Source organism: Oncorhynchus keta, chromosome 5, assembly GCF_023373465.1.
Source record: "Oncorhynchus keta strain PuntledgeMale-10-30-2019 chromosome 5, Oket_V2, whole genome shotgun sequence".
Classification (NCBI taxonomy): domain Eukaryota; kingdom Metazoa; phylum Chordata; class Actinopteri; order Salmoniformes; family Salmonidae; genus Oncorhynchus; species Oncorhynchus keta.
The window spans coordinates 5,487,609-5,505,172 of NC_068425.1; the positions used below are offsets into that span (position 1 = coordinate 5,487,609).

Below are 17,564 nucleotides of genomic sequence, written 5' to 3' on the forward strand. Positions count from 1 at the left end.
AAGCATAACACATACGTTTTTCCATCAGCAGACTATGATCGATAATGTCAAAAGCAGCACTGAAGTACAACAAAACAACCCCCACAATCTTTTATCATGAATTTCTCTCAGCCAATCATAAGTCATTTGTGTAAGTGCTGTGCTTGTTGAATGTCCTTCCCTATAAGCGTGCTGAAAGTCTGTTGTCAATTTCTTTACAGTAAAACAGCATTGTATCTGGTCAAACACACTTTTTCTCAAAAAGTTTACTACAGGTTGGTAACATTCTGATTGGTCAGCTACTTGAGCCAGTAAAGGGGGCTTTACTAGTCTTAGGTAGCTGAATTACTTTTGCTTCCTTCGAAGCCTTAGGGCACACACTTTCTAGGAGGCTTAGATTGAAGATATGGAAAATTGGAGTGGCAATATCGTCCTCTATTATCCTCAGTAATTTTCCATCCAAGTTGTCAGAACCCGGTGGCTTATCATTTTTGATAGACAACAATCATTTTTTTCACTTCTTCCATACTAACTTTACGGAAGTCAAAATGACAATACCTGTATTTCATAATTTGATCAGTTATTCTTGGATGTGTAGTGTCAGCGTTTGTTGCTGGCATGTCATGCCTAAGTTTGCTAATGGTAAAAACATTTAAGTAGTTGGCAATATCAGTGGGTTTCGTGATGAATGTTTTGAATTTTGAATCCGATTCAATGAATGATGGAGCTGAGTTTGCCTTTTTGGCCGAAATTTAATTTAAGGTGCTCCAAAGCTTTTTACTATCATTCTTTATGTCTTTTACCTTTGTTTCATAGTATAGTTTCTTCTTTTTGTTCCGTTTAGTCACATGACTTCTCAATTTGCAGTATGTTTGCCAATCGGTTATGCAGCCAGACTTATTTGCCATTCATTTTGCATCATCCCTCTCAACCATAAAATGTTTAAATACCCCATCAATCCACAGGGATGTAACAGTTTGTTAATGGGTGCATGTTTTTTTTTTTACAAACTGTGATAAGTAATTTCAGAAATGTGCATTGTCTGGTTGCTCCTCAGTACACAGCGCAGACCAACTAAGTCTTTATCAAGTATTTCACACGTTATCCAGATACATACTGTTAGCAGTTGGTTGTCTATAGCAGCTTCTCATCAGAATGGGCTTTAGTTGAGGCAGATGAACCTATAGCCATATTACTTCAACAGTATTTAACATGAGATCCCCTCTAAGCTTTACAGGAATGTGGTTCTCAACATAAATGGCAACACCTCCACCTTTGGCATTTCATGTAGATGTTATAGCCATGTATTGCTACCACTGTTCATCAAAGCTATTATCTGAGTTTCAGAAATTGTCAGAATATGTCATATGTTACTAGCAAATTATTGATTTCATGATCCTTGTTTCCTAAGTTACAATTGTTAACGTGGGCTATTTTTTAGCACTTTCCTGTGATGCTTGATTGTTCTCATTGTTTTACTGGGAAGCTTAGCAGAAGTAGACATGCTCATGTTAGTTATGTAAGTGCAGGGTGAGCTACACACAGTGGACTTTCTACTAGGGCACACCGCCTCAGCACTAACAGTAGAACTCTGGTTCATAGGCACTTGATTACTGCATACAATAGCTGTGGGGTCAGCAGAGGCATTCAGGACAGTAAGAGGGACATACAATGTAAGTAACCTAATGTGTCTTCCAGCGCCCCTGGGATAATGTACATGTGCTTTGGCATTATGACAACGAAGCAACACAATGGTAGGGATTAACTGAGCTGGGATTGGGTCATTGATAATTGTCCAGGAACCAAAATGACTTGGCTGCATCCCATCCTCCTTAAAACAAGCTTTGTTTCCAGGAGGTATCAACATCGTCAATAAACGTTACACCAACAGAGCTGCAATAGTGTCATAGACAGTTAGAGGGGTAAAAGTCTGGTGAAACATTCAATACCACGATTTAGGGAGTGTTTGAGGGGGAGTGTTTGTGCTACAGAATAAACACCTCACCATAAATCAACAATGACACACATAATTGAAAAGTTTCACCGAAGACCTATATAGACGTTATCAAATGTTTTGTTCAAACAGAAAAGACTGTACAGTAAATGGAATAAGGCTATGAGTAACTTCTTTTTTTTCCATTATTTTATTGTTCATCCTTTGTTAGGAATAATGGAGTATCAATTGCATAAGACCCAATATCCAAAGCACCCTGATAGAAATGTCATTTTAAGAATTAACATTTTTTCTTCCTCAAATAATCCAGAAGTATTTCTTCAAATCCAGATTTTGCTTCTAGACTGCCATCTACAGTTCAGGCATGGTATCCAGTCTTGCTCTACAATATTTTATTAAAGAAAGACCTAACCTAACCAGAGTCACTGGCAGCGTGGTATTTCTGTCTAGACTCTAAATGTAACTTAATGCCTTTACTGATAATCACTTGTTGACGTGAAACTAGTTGATAAAACAAAAAAGTGTCCTTAATACCTGTGTCTTTACATGGTCGTTGGGCAGGCAGTTATAGTGTAGTGAAAAAAAAGTGCATTGAAATGTGTTGTTTTACAGGGTCAGCCATAACAGTACGACACCCCCGGAGAAAATTGGTGTTAAGTGCATTGCTCAAGTGCACATTGACAGATTCTTCACTTGTCAGCTCTGGTATTCAAACCAGCAACCTGTAAAGACTGACGCTGGAGATGAGAAGCAGGTACTAGGAGTCAACATCTATTCAGGAACAGACAGGTAAACAAAACAGGAACAGCATCAGCACACCGGTAAACAACAAACGACAATGCTGAAGCGGTGAACAGAGCGAGGGAACAGACAAATATAGGGGAGGTAATGACAGAGGTGATTGAGTCCAGGTGATTCCAATAATCAATGGTGCGTGCGACAGGGGGAGGCAGGTGTGCATAATGATTGTTGCAGGAGTGTGTAATGCTGGGGAGCCTGGTGCCCTCGAGTGCCAGGGGGAAGAGCGAGAGCAGGCGCGACACAACCTTTGTTACTGGCCCAACAATCTAACCTCCAGGCTATCTGCCACTACATTTACATTTACATTTAAGTCATTTAGCAGACGCTCTTATCCAGAGCGACTTACAAATTGGTGCATACACCTTATGACCACCAGTGGAACAGCCACTTGCATCTAAATCTTGTTGGGGGAGAAGGGGGGGTGAGAAGGATTACTTACCCTTACTTACCCTATCCTAGGTATTCCTTGAAGAGGTGGGGTTTCAGGTGTCTCCGGAAGGTGGTGATTGACTCCGCTGTCCTGGCGTCGTGAGGGAGTTTGTTCCACCATTGGGGGCCAGAGCAGCGAACAGTTTTGACTGGGCTGAGCGGGAACTGTACTTCCTCAGTGGTAGGGAGGCGAGCAGGCCAGAGGTGGATGAACGCAGTGCCCTTGTTTGGGTGTAGGGCCTGATCAGAGCCTGGAGGTACTGAGGTGCCGTTCCCCTCACAGCTCCGTGGCGAGCACCATGGTCTTGTAGCGGATGCGAGCTTCAACTGGAAGCCAGTGGAGAGAGCGGAGGAGCGGGGTGACGTGAGAGAACTTGGGAAGGTTGAACACCAGACGGGCTGCGGCGTTCTGGATGAGTTGTAGGGGTTTAATGGCACAGGCAGGGAGCCCAGCCAACAGCGAGTTGCAGTAATCAAGACGGGAGATGACAAGTGCCTGGATTAGGACCTGCGCCGCTTCCTGTGTGAGGCAGGGTCGTACTCTGCGGATGTTGTAGAGCATGAACCTACAGGAACGGGACACCGCCTTGATGTTAGTTGAGAACGTCAGGGTGTTGTCCAGGATCACGCCAAGGTTCTTAGCGCTCTGGGAGGAGGACACAATGGAGTTGTCAACCGTGATGGCGAGATCATGGAACGGGCAGTCCTTCCCCGGGAGGAAGAGGAGCTCCGTCTTGCTGAGGTTCAGCTTGAGGTGGTGATCCGTCATCCACACTGATATGTCTGCCAGACATGCAGAGATGCGATTCGCCACCTGGTCATCAGAAGGAGGAAAGGAGAAGATTAATTGTGTGTCGTCTGCATAGCAATGATAGGAGAGACCATGTGAGGTTATGACAGAGCCAAGTGACTTGGTGTATAGCGAGAATAAGAGAGGGCCTAGAACAGAGCCCTGGGGACACCAGTGGTGAGAGCGCGTGGTGAGGAGACAGATTCTCGCCACGCCACCTGGTAGGAGCGACCTGTCAGGTAGGACGCAATCCAAGCGTGGGCCGCGCCAGAGATGCCCAACTCGGAGAGGGTGGAGAGGAGGATCTGATGGTTCACAGTATCGAAGGCAGCCGATAGGTCTAGAAGGATGAGAGCAGAGGAGAGAGAGTTAGCTTTAGCAGTGCGGAGCGCCTCCGTGATACAGAGAAGAGCAGTCTCAGTTGAATGACTAGTCTTGAAACCTGACTGATTTGGATCAAGAAGGTCATTCTGAGAGAGATAGCGGTAGAGCTGGCCAAGGACGGCACGCTCAAGAGTTTTGGAGAGAAAAGAGAGAAGGGATACTGGTCTGTAGTTGTTGACATCGGAGGGATCGAGTGTAGGTTTTTTCAGAAGGGGTGCAACTCTCGCTCTCTTGAAGACGGGAGGGACGTAGCCAGCGGTCAGGGATGAGTTGATGAGCGAGGTGAGGTAAGGGAGAAGGTCTCCGGAAATGGTCTGGAGAAGAGAGGAGGGGATAGGGTCAAGCGGGCAGGTTGTTGGGCGGCCGGCCGTCACAAGACGCGAGATTTCATCTGGAGAGAGAGGGAGAAAGAGGTCAGAGCATAGGGTAGGGCAGTGTGAGCAGAACCAGCGGTGTCGTTTGACTTAGCAAACGAGGATCGGATGTCATCGACCTTCTTTTCAAAATGGTTGACGAAGTCATCTGCAGAGAGGGAGGAGGGAGGGGGGAGGATTCAGGAGGGAGGAGAAGGTGGCAAAGAGCTTCCTAGGGTTAGAGGCAGATGCTTGGAATTTAGAATGGTAGAAAGTGGCTTTAGCAGCAGAGACAGAGGAGGAAAATGTAGAGAGGAGGGAGTGAAAGGATGCCAGGTCCGCAGGGAGGCGAGTTTTCCTCCATTTCCGCTCGGCTGCCCGGAGCCCTGTTCTGTGAGCTCGCAATGAGTCGTCGAGCCACGGAGCGGGAGGGGAGGACCGAGCCGGCCTGGAGGATAGGGGACATAGGGAGTCAAAGGATGCAGTAAGGGAGGAGAGGAGGGTTGAGGAGGCAGAATCAGGAGATAGGTTGGAGAAAGTTTGAGCAGAGGGAAGAGAAGATAGGATGGAAGAGGAGAGAGTAGCGGGGAGAGAGAGCGAAGGTTGGGACGGCGCGATACCATCCGAGTAGGGGCAGTGTGGGAAGTGTTGGATGAGAGCGAGAGGGAAAAGGATACAAGGTAGTGGTCGGAGACTTGGAGGGGAGTTGCAATGAGGTTAGTGGAAGAACAGCATCTAGTAAAGATGAGGTCAAGCGTATTGCCTGCCTTGTGAGTAGGGGGAAGGTGAGAGGGTGAGGTCAAAAGAGGAGAGGAGTGGAAAGAAGGAGGCAGAGAGGAATGAGTCAAAGGTAGACGTGGGGAGGTTAAAGTCGCCCAGAACTGTGAGAGGTGAGCCGTCCTCAGGAAAGGAGCTTATCAAGGCATCAAGCTCATTGATGAACTCTCCGAGGGAACCTGGAGGGCGATAAATGATAAGGATGTTAAGCTTGAAAGGGCTGGTAACTGTGACAGCATGGAATTCAAAGGAGGCAATAGACAGATGGGTAAGGGAGAAAGAGAGAAAGACCACTTGGGAGAGATGAGGATCCCGGTGCCACCACCCCGCTGACCAGAAGCTCTCGGGGTGTGCGAGAACACGTGGGCGGACGAGGAGAGAGCAGTAGGAGTAGCAGTGTTATCTGTGGTGATCCATGTTTCCGTCAGTGCCAAGAAGTCAAGGGACTGGAGGGAGGCATAGGCTGAGATGAACTCTGCCTTGTTGGCCGCAGATTGGCAGTTCCAGAGGCTACCAGAGACCTGGAACTCCACGTGGGTCGTACGCGCTGGGACCACCAGGATAGGGTGGTCGCGGCCACGCGGTGTGGAGCGTTTGTATGGTCTGTGCAGAGAGGAGAGAACAGGGATAGACAGACACATAGTTGACAGGCTACAGAAAAGGCTACGCTAATGCAAGGAAATTGGAATGACAAGCGGACTACACGTCTCGAATGTTCAGAAAGTTAAGCTTACATAGCAAGAATCTTATTGACTAAAATGATTAAAATGATACAGTACTGCTAAAGTAGGCTAGCTGGCAGTAGCTGCGTTGTTGACACTAGTAGGTTGGTAAATGCTAGGTAATAAACACATTCACTTTCATTATGGCTGTTAATCGACTCGTTTTTGTCAGTCAACTGTACAGCTATTTCTTACAATAAAATGTAGCGGAATGATTGATAAAGGAAGAGGAAATATTCAAAATGAAGTCACCTTAGTTCTTGATTTATTTAAACAATCTGTTAATGAAGTTAGACAGGAGCTATACCTCAGTTGCACAAAAATTGGACACCATCCAGAAATTATAAATGACAAAAGACCATGCAGATGTCTAAATCCCCCTAAAAACATAGTCAACAACATCCAAGGCTTTTTTTGTTAATCTGAACATGCTGCCTCATTAAACAGTTCGGATGCCATTCTTTAAGATTCCTGAGATTCTAGTCTTTAAATGTAGACACGGTGGCAGAGAATGTGTGCAAACTGAAAGTCAGAGCATCAATTCAAGTATCAGATTCCCAAGAGAAACATTGTCAATACACCAATCAATTATTATTATCTCCTTATTCCCAAAGTCATTCTCCCAAGACAAGGAAGTGATAAGCTAATTTTGAACAAAGGTGTCCACATTGACATGACATGATTTAACAGTAAACAGCAGTCTTAAACTTCTTAATAATTGTATATTTATCTGGGGATAAATAGATAGTACTTCACTTTAACTGAAATAGGTTCCAGTACTCATTTTGGGTGCTGACACTGTTTGTATTCAGGTGCAGGAGCTTCACAATACTTTTGAGCTAATATTCTATCAAAGGAATAGGAGCTCAAGCAGTAGAACATTTGAGGTGCCAGTACTCAGCTCAGCTGAGCTCCTGCCCAAGCCAAGCACGGTACATAGAGGCATGATTAAAAAATACATTTTTGGTCATTTATTAAATGTAACTAAAAATATACTAATAATTATGGAATAAAAGTAAATGACTTATTTTTTGTGCACTTTTGTCTGTCTTTATGTCGTCCTGTTACTGTTTTTACTGCCAGTAGGTTTTATTCATGTACTGTAGCTATTCAACAAAACAATGTCTACAGTGCAAAACAAGAATGAACTAAGACATTCATTGCATCACCCATTTGTGTTTGTTTTGTTGATCACCAATTTCCACTGAATAGGCCTCTGTGTACTCTATTGTTATTCAGGCAGAAACCAATGACTTGCAGTCTATCAAAGGCTGATCTGATTGATGGCACAATGCGATAAACTCTGTTACATTCATCGGTGTCATTGGTATACATCCTATTCACAGTGGACATGTCCCTATGAGCTGTAGGAATAGTATTCTCATGGTGAAGGATTTTAAATTGGGAATAACTGCAATGCATTTTTGAGGACAAAACCAAGGAAACCATTATGTTTGCTTATAAATGTAAAGCCGACTGTCGAGAACAGATCGAAATACCAGACGTGATGTTAATCACTAGACCATAGCAGAAGAACGATTTTGTTTCTCAAGAAATGTCTCTCGATGAACAATGCATACAGGTGACAAAAATGCCTAAAAGCATTGTGACAACTGTTTGGCAGGAACACATGGTTCTAATTGCATATGCTTTTTGGCCTCAAATTCATTCATCTGTACACCATAAATGATCTGTTTACAAGAAGGCTATGAGAGTTATGTAGTCAAGCAAGTGACGGCTAAGAAACCCATAGTGCATTAGTGAGGGATACCCGAGTTTGTATTTAACAATATAAAACAGACTTTCCCTTTCCTGCTCTACTTCCCTGTGTTGTTCGAACAACCATTTCAGCACAGTAACAGTTTTACCACCACCAGTTTTACCACCACCACAGAAAGGTGCACGGATCGTTTTTCAGGTCTCTTTCTTCAAAGGTCTCTGGAAACTCAGAACTGGTGGCACTAGAAGCACATTGTTGATCTGACTGAGGGAAAACTACAGTATCACTGGCCATCAGATAGGTACATATGTATAGAAAGTCTGTCTGCCATCACGTCTACAGTTAGGAACTGTACAAAAGTCAACAGTCATGTCCCAACTGGAATCCAGTCTTTGAATGATCTGGAGCAGAAGAAGCCTTTGTCTTTGAGGAATGTTTAACTACTAATATTGTGATCGAAAAGGGACAGAGTTGAATAGAAAGAGTCTAATAAAATAGGTGCAAACCCCCCACAAGATCAACAGCAGTTAAATTACCCTCAGATGTCCTTCATCATCCCTCCTCTCACCTGCTAGTTACTTCATATTTAGACAGGAAGTGGACAGCCTGAACCTTCAATTAAAAGGCGAAAGGTGGGGGTTTCATAGATCCAAATTCAGAGAGATGTTGTGTTCAGGAAACATCCCTTGAAATTAAAAATCCTTCCATTGAAATCAACAATGAGAATATAAATCCTCACCGGTTTTCTACAAGATTCAGGCATATGGGTTATCAAGTATGTAGCGATACAGCTGAAAGTACTTTAATAGATATTTGGGTGCGTACATAGGCTCTTTAGGGTCTGTGGGTGGGTACTCCCCCACCGAGCCATCAAACCATCCCCCAGTCCGGATCAAGCCCTTGATGTAATTCAGGTCTCGTTTTTCCACGTAGTCGCCCCAGCGGGGGAAGTCTCCATTCTGGGCAGAGATGAGCTTTTGGGAGATTCCCTCTGGTCTGAAGCACCAGGAACAGTGCCAGCCTGCGTAGTGGACAGGGCTCCCAATGGACCACTGCACCAGGATGTGTCCACTCTCCCTCTGATAGTTCCGGAAACCCGGCATGGAGTAGTATTCCCTGCGTCTCAGTAATATCCCGTCTCCATTGTAGACAGTGAAGAGCATGGCGAGGGTGCAGACGGAGAGGACTTCCAGGGTCCCAGGCTGCCTCCAGAAGAAACCATAAAGGGACTTTCTCATGTGGATGGACACCGGTTCCGTCCAGCCGTCGTAGAGTTTGAGGAAGAGGATGCCCTCGCGGGCAGGGATCTCGTCTGCATCGTTGATGAGGAAGACATCATCTGGCCTGGCGCCTTGCACCCTGGACATCCCGTCACGGCTTAGAAATGTTCGCAGGTAGTCGTCAGCAATCCACCCGTTCTGCTGGCCACCTTTAGGGAAGTGATCGAGGAATACATAGAGGATCTTGTGGTGCACATAGTTGTAGGTTCCGTTAAGCAGAAGGCGCAGGAAGTGCAGTGGCTTGGAATTTCCGTAGGCCGTGAAGTTTGACTCACACACCAGGAAGAGGTCAACAGTGTCGGCCAACTCGTGAAAGCGGGCGTGGAGGAGGTCAAACTCGTGGTTGATATTAATGGCATTGATGACCCTTCGAGGAACCTTTCTCAGTGTCAGACGAGCCTTAGTGGGCAGGTTGGAGTGTTGCACCATGGTGGGGATGCCACAGTGAGGGCCGTGCCAACCTGGGCGACACATACACTTCACCAGCCTTTTCCCCCAGGCTGTTTTCTCCTGGGCTGACTTGGGTTCCTCTTGGTGTGCATGCAGGATCTTAAGCTGGCCCTCTCCGGGTTCCTGGACCTTTTGTCCTAAATGGTCTTTGAGATAAGGCATTTCCGTCCCCTCTCTGAAGCAGTATGCTCCAGACTTGGTGCGCACAAAGAACTGGGTGGGGTCATCGCTAAGATGAAAGCTCTGTTTGTGAAGATCCCCCAATGGTCCTTTGGGGTCTGGGAGATTCACCGTCATTCTGTTTACATTCCCCGAGTCAGGCTGCTCCTTCCGCCATGGGTCCTGAGTGGGAGAACAATAGGAGTCAAATTAAACATCAATGACAATGTCATATAACACCCAAAACAATGTATGGGGAAAGTCATGTCATCTGCCCCCCTCAATCTTTCTCCCCACCTCTGCGTTTCCCTGGTCCTCCCGGTATGCCTCTGGTTCCCACAGGCCAGTGTCGGAGGGTACAGGCCCAGGCAGAGGCCTCCTCTCTGGGTGAGCATTGTTTGAAGGGTTCCCCTTCCCTCTCCAGAGAAAGCTCAGGGCATTGACAGAGGAGGCATACAGCTCACTCAGTATAGGCATGTGGTGGAGGGGCTTGTAGTTGTGAAGCTGGGAGAAGACACACAGAGCCAATGCGCAGAAGAAAAAAAACTTGTGCCTTTGAATCTTCATCCTGAAAAACAAACACACACATATACAACTCTTTACCTAAACTGAAGTTTACCAACTCCTTACTTAACTGTAACTCAGGCATGTGCACATATATGGTTCTACCGGTGCAGAGCACATGCCCCTTACAGTCTCCAAAGTTCCCTTTTAGGTGGTGGTATAATTTCCCACCAAAATATATTTTTTTGTATACATTTGTCATCGTTATTCGCCACCCCTCAACCCATCCGTTGGTTCCCCGTCCTTTGTAGCCATCTACCTTGCCAGAAGATTCTACCGTTACACTTGTTTAAACTGAGCTGCACTGGGGTCAGAACGCAATCCTTTTTACATTAACCCTTTCTAACCCATAGCGGCCATCAACGGCCTTAACTTGTTAAACACCTGTTGTTGTATTCACATGGTTGTCGTCAACAACCAGGAACCAGAAATAGGACGGACCTCTGAGACTATCACAGTGCAGGTGCATTTATACGGAGACTTGGTTACACACAGGTGGATTGTATTTATCATCATTAGTCATTTAGGTCAACTTTGGATCATTCAGAGATCCTCACTGAACTTCTGGAGAGAGTTTGCTGCCCTGAAAGTAAAGGGGCTGAATAATTTTGCACGCCCAATTTTTCAGTTTTTGAATTGTTAAAAAAAAGTTTGAAATATCCAATAAATGTCGTTCCACTTCATGATTGTGTCCCACTTGTTGATTCTTCACAAAAAAATACAGTTTTATATCTTTATGTTTGAAGCCTGAAATGTGGCAAAAGGTCGCAAAGTTCACGGGGGCCGAATACTTTCGCAAGGCACTGTATGTTTGATGTTGTCGATGTTTGATGCTGTGAAATTTGGGGAATAGCTCACAGATTAGCAAGTCAGCGGTGGAGCTCGAGTGATTGGCTAGAGTAATTTCTGTTTATGTTTGGGTTTAGGTTATGGTTTGTCGTGTTTGCTAGGTTTGACAGCTTAGTTGTCCTGTTTGGGTAGTAGATGCCCGCGCAGAGGAGCGCAAATGGTTAGTTGGATATTTGTTTACATAGCAAGATAGCGCCGAAAAACATGACAGCTCTGCTTCTAGCCCCTAAGCAACTTTGCAGTATTTGGTTATTTTCTATGTTATTTCTTACATTTTTGTGTTATTACATACAGCCAGAAATAACTTTTGGATATCAGAGCAGTGGTAACTCACCAGAATTATGACCAGGAATAAGACTTTCCCAAATTGGATCCTTTGTTTGCAACCCCCACGTCAATTGAACTTATCCCAGAGGCTGTTTTAAAACTCAGGCGACGGAGAAGAGGTACTTGCAGTGGACTTTTAGTCAGACTCAGGAGGCGAGCACACCATCCACCGCTTCTGAGTATATTACTCACAAATGTTCAGTCTCTGGACAATAAAGTAGACGAGCTCAGGGCGAGGGTCTCCTCCCAGAGAGACATCAGGGACTGTAACACATCATGGCTCTCTCCAGATATACTGTCCCCGTCTGTACAGCCAGCTGGGTTCTCAGTACATCACGCAGACAGGAATGAAGAACTCTCCGGGAAGAAGAAGGGCGGTGGTGTGTTTCATGATTAACCACCGAACCACAGAAACTCAGGTCCTTTTGTTCACCCGACCTAGAATACCTCACAATCAAATGCTGACCGTATTACCTCCCAAGAGAATTATCTTCGGTTATAGTCACAGCCGTGTATATTCTGCCTCAAGCCGATACCACGACGGCCTTCAAGGAATTACACTGGACTTTATGCAAACTCGAAACCACATATCCTGGGGCCGCAGTTATTGTAGCTGGTAATTTTAACAAAGCACATTTTAGGAAATCGCTACTGAAGTTCTATCAACACATTGACTGTAGTACTCACACTGCGAAAACACTTGACCACTATTATTCTTTTTCACTTTTAGGATAACACAGTGCCATCAAAGCGACCCGCTATCCAGGACTGTGGGCTCTCATTCTCTATGGCTGATGTAAGTAAGACATTTAAAAAGGTGTTGTCATTGTAACCCCCCAAACTGTGCCCCCCTGAGCTTTGTATGACCACATACAGTACCAGTCAAATGTTTGGACACACCTACTCATTTCAGGGTTTTATAGAATAATAGTGAATATGTCAAAACTATGAAGTAACACATATGGAATCATGTAGTAACAAAAAATGTGTTAAACAAATAAAAATATATTATATATTTGAGATTCTTCAAAGTAGCCACCCTTGGCTCGATAACAGCTTTGCACACTCTTGGCACTCTATCAACCAGCTTCATGAAGTAGTCACCTGGAATACATTTCAATGTCTAGGACAGGGTAACAACATTCCGCTGAAAAGGCAGCGCGGGAAATTGAAAGATTGTTTAGAAATGTTTAGAAATATTTAACTTTCACACATTAACAAGTCCAATACAGCAAATGAAAGAAAAACATCTTGTTAATCTACCCATCGTGTCAGATTTCTCAAATGTTCTACAGCGAAAACACAACATACAGTGGGGCAAAAAAGTATTTAGTCAGCCACCAATTGTGCAAGTTCTCCCACTTAAAAAGATGAGGCCTGTAATTTTCATCATAGGTACACTTCAACTATGACAGACAAAATGCATCTTTTGTGAGATGCAGAGAAGGTGAACGGATGATCTCCGCATGTGTGTTTCCTACCGTGAAGCATGGAGGAGGAGGTGTGATGCTGTGGGGGTGCTTTGCTGGTGACACCGTCAGTGATTTATTTGAAATTCATGGCACAGTTAACCAGCATGGTCATCTGGTTTGCGCTTAGTGGGACTGTAATTTGTTTTTCAACAGGACAATAACCCAACACACCTCCAGGCTGTGTACGGGCTATTTGACCAAGAAGGAGAGTGGTGGAGTGCTGCATCAGATGACCTGGCCTCCACGATCACCTGACCTCAACCTAATTGAGATGGTTTGGGAGGAGTTGGAATGCAGAGGGAAGGAAAATAAGCCAACAAGTGCTCAATGTGGGACTCCATCAAGACTGTTGGAAAATCATTCTAGGTGAAGCTAGCTGAGAGGCTGCCAAGAGGGTGCAGAGCTGTCAAGGCAAAGGGTGGCTATACTTTGAAAAATCTCAAATATAAAATATTTTAACACTTTTCTGTTTACTACATGATTTTATGTATATTATTTCATAGTTACTCTACAATGTAGAATATAGTAAAAATAAAGAAAAACCCTTGAATGAGAAGGTGTCCAAACATTTTACTTTTACTGTATACTCATAACGAACCAAATTCATACTCATAATGAACTCCGTAATTAAGCATCAGAAGAAAAACAAATCAATAGAAGTAAAACCAGTTACAACCTTTAAAAACCTACCAAGATTTTAATTTAGTTCAACTACCATCAAGCTACTGAAAAATGTTGTAGTTCATATAGTTCACAACTTCCCAATACTGGTACTCTTCCTGCATCGTGAATACATTTAGAAGTTCATAACTATGCACTCTCCTCAAACAATAGCATCGCATTCTTTCACTGTAGTAGCTACTGTAAATTGGATAGTGCAGTTAGATTAACAAGAATTTAAGCTTTCTGCCCATATCAGATATGTCTATGTCCTGGCAAACTGTCTTGATACTTCACCTTGTGCTAATCACATTAGTGCACGTAAGCTCAACCGTCGTGTGTGTGTGTGTGTGTGTGTGTGTGTGCGTGTGTGTGCGTGTGTGTGCGTGTGCGTGTGGGGGGGGGGCACCGATCCCGTAGAGGTTTGAATGGTGTGTGGTTGGAGGTGCCAGGCTCACCGCTTTGAATGTGTCAAGAACTGCAACGCTGCTGGGTTTTTGACGCTCAAAAGTTGTGTGTATTAAGAATGGTCCACTCAGTGTATACTGTACACAGCATGTAAACGGTCATGATATCAGTGCCACGCATCACTCTCACAAACCCTTCTTGGGGTAGCATGCGTATACTGTCACATACATTTATTGACCCATTCCACAGTTATTGGCCTGGTTCCATTTCTGCCTTCCATGGAAACTTCTGTTGTTGACAGTTGCTGTTAGACAAATACCTAAGAACATGTCAGAGCAAATTGACTCATTTCCATTGCTCAACACTGCAACCTCTTCTTTTGTGTGCATGTGGGTGGAGATGACATCAATTAAGATAGTTTCTCAGACAATACGAGCACTGTGGGACTGTGGAGATAGCCTATCCCTACATAAGAATTTGTTCTTAACTGACTTGCCTAGTTAAATAAAAGGTAAAATAAAATTAAAAATTAAAAAACTTCATAATGAAGCAGGGTGGCAGGTAGCCTAGCAGTTAGAGCATTGGGCCTGTAACTGAAAGGCAGATTGTTCAAATCCCCATGTTCAAATCCCCAAGCCAACAAAGTAAACAAAATGTGTCAGTCAGCAAGGCACTTAACCCAAATTGCTTCAGGGTTGCTGTTGATAATGGCTGATCATGGCCATGATCCCACTCTCCTAGGGTGTCTTTGGGATATGCAAAAAAACAAAACATTTCCAATTAATACACACTTGTACATGTGTGAAATAGGACAAATAAATATAGACACCCACTTAACCCACTTTGCAACTTCCTACCTTTTATTTATAGCTTATAAGAAATCATGCTATGCCTTCCAACAAAACAATCAAACAAGCAGAGCGTCAATACAGGACTAAGACGCTCATCGGATGTGTCAGGGCCTGCAAACCATTACAGACTACAAAGGGAAGCACAGCCGAGAGCTACCCAGTGGCACGAGCCTACCGGACAAGCTAAACTACTTCTATGCACTCTTCGAGGCAAATAACAATGAAACAGGCATGTGAGCACCAGTTGTACCGTAAGACTGTGTGATCACGCTCTCCGTAGCCGTCGTGAGTAAGACCTTTAGAAAGGTCAACATTCACAAGGTCGCAGGGCCAGACAGATTACCAGGATGTGCACTGCGAGCATGCACTGACCAACTAGCAAGTGTCATCTGACATTTTCAACCTCTGTCCGAGTCTGTAATACCAACACGTTTTAAGCAGACCACCACCATGCTCAAGAACACTAAGGGCCTTCCTAAATGACTACCGACCCATAGCACTCACGTCTGTAGCCATGAAGTCCTTCGAAAGGCTGGTATTGGCTCACATCATCATCCCAGAAACCCTAGACACTCCAATAGGCATACTGCCCCAACAAATCTACAGATGATACAGTCTATTGCACTCCACACTACCCTTTCCCACCTGGACAAAAGGAACACCAATGTGAGAATGCTATTCATTGATTACAGCTCAGCGTTCAACACCATAGTGCCATCAAAGCTAGTCAATAAGCTAAGGACCCTGGGACTAAACACCTCCCTCTGCAACTGGATCCTGGACTTCCTGATGGGCCGCCCCCAGGTGGTAAGAGTAGGTAACAACAACACGCTGATCCTCAACACGTGCGTGCTCAGCCCCCTCCTGTACTCCCTGTTCACTCATGACTGCACGGCCAGGCATGACTCCAACACCATCATTATATTTGCCGATGATCAGCGGTAGGCATGATCACCGACAACATCCAGACAGCCTATAGGGAGGAGGTCAGAGACCTGGCCGTGTGATGCCAAGACAACTACCTCTCCCTCAAAGTGATCAAGACAAAGGAGACGATTGTGTACTACAGGAAAAAGAGGACAGAGCATGCCCCCATTCTCATCGAAGGGGCTGCAGTGGAGCAGTTTGAGAGCTTCAAGTTCCTTGGTGTCCACATCACCAACAAACTAACATGGTCCAAGCACACCATGACAGTCATGAAGCGGGCACGACAAAACCTATCCCCCCTTGAGACTGAAAAGATTTGGCATGGGTCCTCAGATCCTCAAAAGGTTCTACAGCTGCACCATCGAGAGCATCCTGCCTGACTGGTTGCGTCACTGCCTGGTATGGCAACTGCTCGGCCTCCGACCCCAAGGCACTACAGAGGGTAGTGGGAACGGCCCAATACATCCCTGGGGCCAAGCTTCCTGCCCTCCAGGACCTCTATACCAGGCGGTGTCAAGACGAAGGCCCTAAAAATTGTCAAATTTTCACCCTAGTCATAGACAGTTCTCCCTGCTACCACAGGGTAAGCGGTACCGGAGCACCAAGTCTAGGTCCAAGAGGCTTCTAAACAGCTTCTACCCTCAAGCCATAAGACCCCTGAACATCTGGTCAAATGGCTACCCAGACTATTCGCATTGCATTCCCCCCTCTGCTCTGTTTTTTCAATGCATAGTCACTTGAATTAACTCTACCTACATGTACATACTACCTAAACTAACCGGTGCCCTCACACATCGACTCTGTACTGGCACCCCTTTGTAGATATATTTTTTTAACCTGTGCTCTTTAATTACTTGTTACTTTTCTCTCTTATTCTTATCCATATTTTATTAACTACATTGTTGGTTAGGGGCTCGTAAGTATGCATTTCACTCTAAGGTCTGTTATATTTGGCGCAAGTGACTAATACAATTTGATTTACTACCTGCGAACACATCTTATCTAAAACCTGAAAGCATGATCTGACAGTTTACATTGTAGTAGTGTTAGGTTTAACAGTACCTATAACCATTCTGGAATTTTATTTGACCATATAAAAGAGAAAAATAACTATTGCAAGTTACACTCAATTGCAACTGAATGTTTTGTAAACAAATGGAGAAAACATGTAGGCAAAACTGGTCCATGCGATTACAGAATGGAAGAACCGCGTGATAAGTTGGGTTGCCCCCCCCCTTGGGTTGTGCCGTGGCAGAAATCTTTGTGGGCTATACTCGGCCTTTTCTCAGGATGGTAAGTTGGTGGTTGAAGATATGACTCTAGTGGTGTGGAGGCTGTGCTTTGGCAAAGTGGGTGGGGTTATATCCTTCCTGTTTGGCCCTGTCCGGGGGATGTCATCGGATGGGGCCACAGTGTCTCCTGACCCCTCCTGTCTCAGCCTCCAGTATTTATGCTGCAGTAGTTCGTGTCGGGGGGCTATGGTCAGTTTGTAATATCTGGAGTAATTCTCCTGTCCGGTGTCCTGTGTTTAAGTATGCTCTCTCGAATTCTCTCTCTCGGAGGACCTGAGCCCAAGGACCATGCCTCAGGACTACCTGACATGATGACTCCTTGCTGTCCCCAGTCCACCTGGCCGTGCTGCTGCTCCAGTTTCAACTGTTCTGCCTGTGATTATTATTATTTGACCATGCTGGTCATTTATGATCAT

General features: G+C 44.9%; 1 protein-coding gene across 3 annotated transcripts in view; it reads right to left on the minus strand.

Moving 5' to 3' along the window:
- Positions 1 to 6,432: 6,432 nt before the first annotated feature.
- The window catches only part of LOC118384381 (beta-1,4-mannosyl-glycoprotein 4-beta-N-acetylglucosaminyltransferase-like), a 29,359-nt gene continuing 18,227 nt past the window's right edge, over positions 6,433 to 17,564 (minus strand). For 2 of the 3 annotated variants that reach the window (XM_035770867.2, XM_035770866.2), the window contains exons 2-3: positions 10,096 to 10,366; positions 6,433 to 9,981 (exon numbers count right to left, since the gene is read on the minus strand). In XM_035770867.2, coding sequence (XP_035626760.1) covers positions 8,665 to 9,981; positions 10,096 to 10,365 — 1,587 coding nt within the window. In that variant the 5' untranslated portion in view covers position 10,366 and the 3' untranslated portion in view covers positions 6,433 to 8,664. Of the gene's footprint in view, positions 9,982 to 10,095; positions 10,367 to 11,545; positions 13,936 to 17,564 lie in introns of those variants that run through there. The other variant, XM_052518575.1, reaches the window with a different exon arrangement.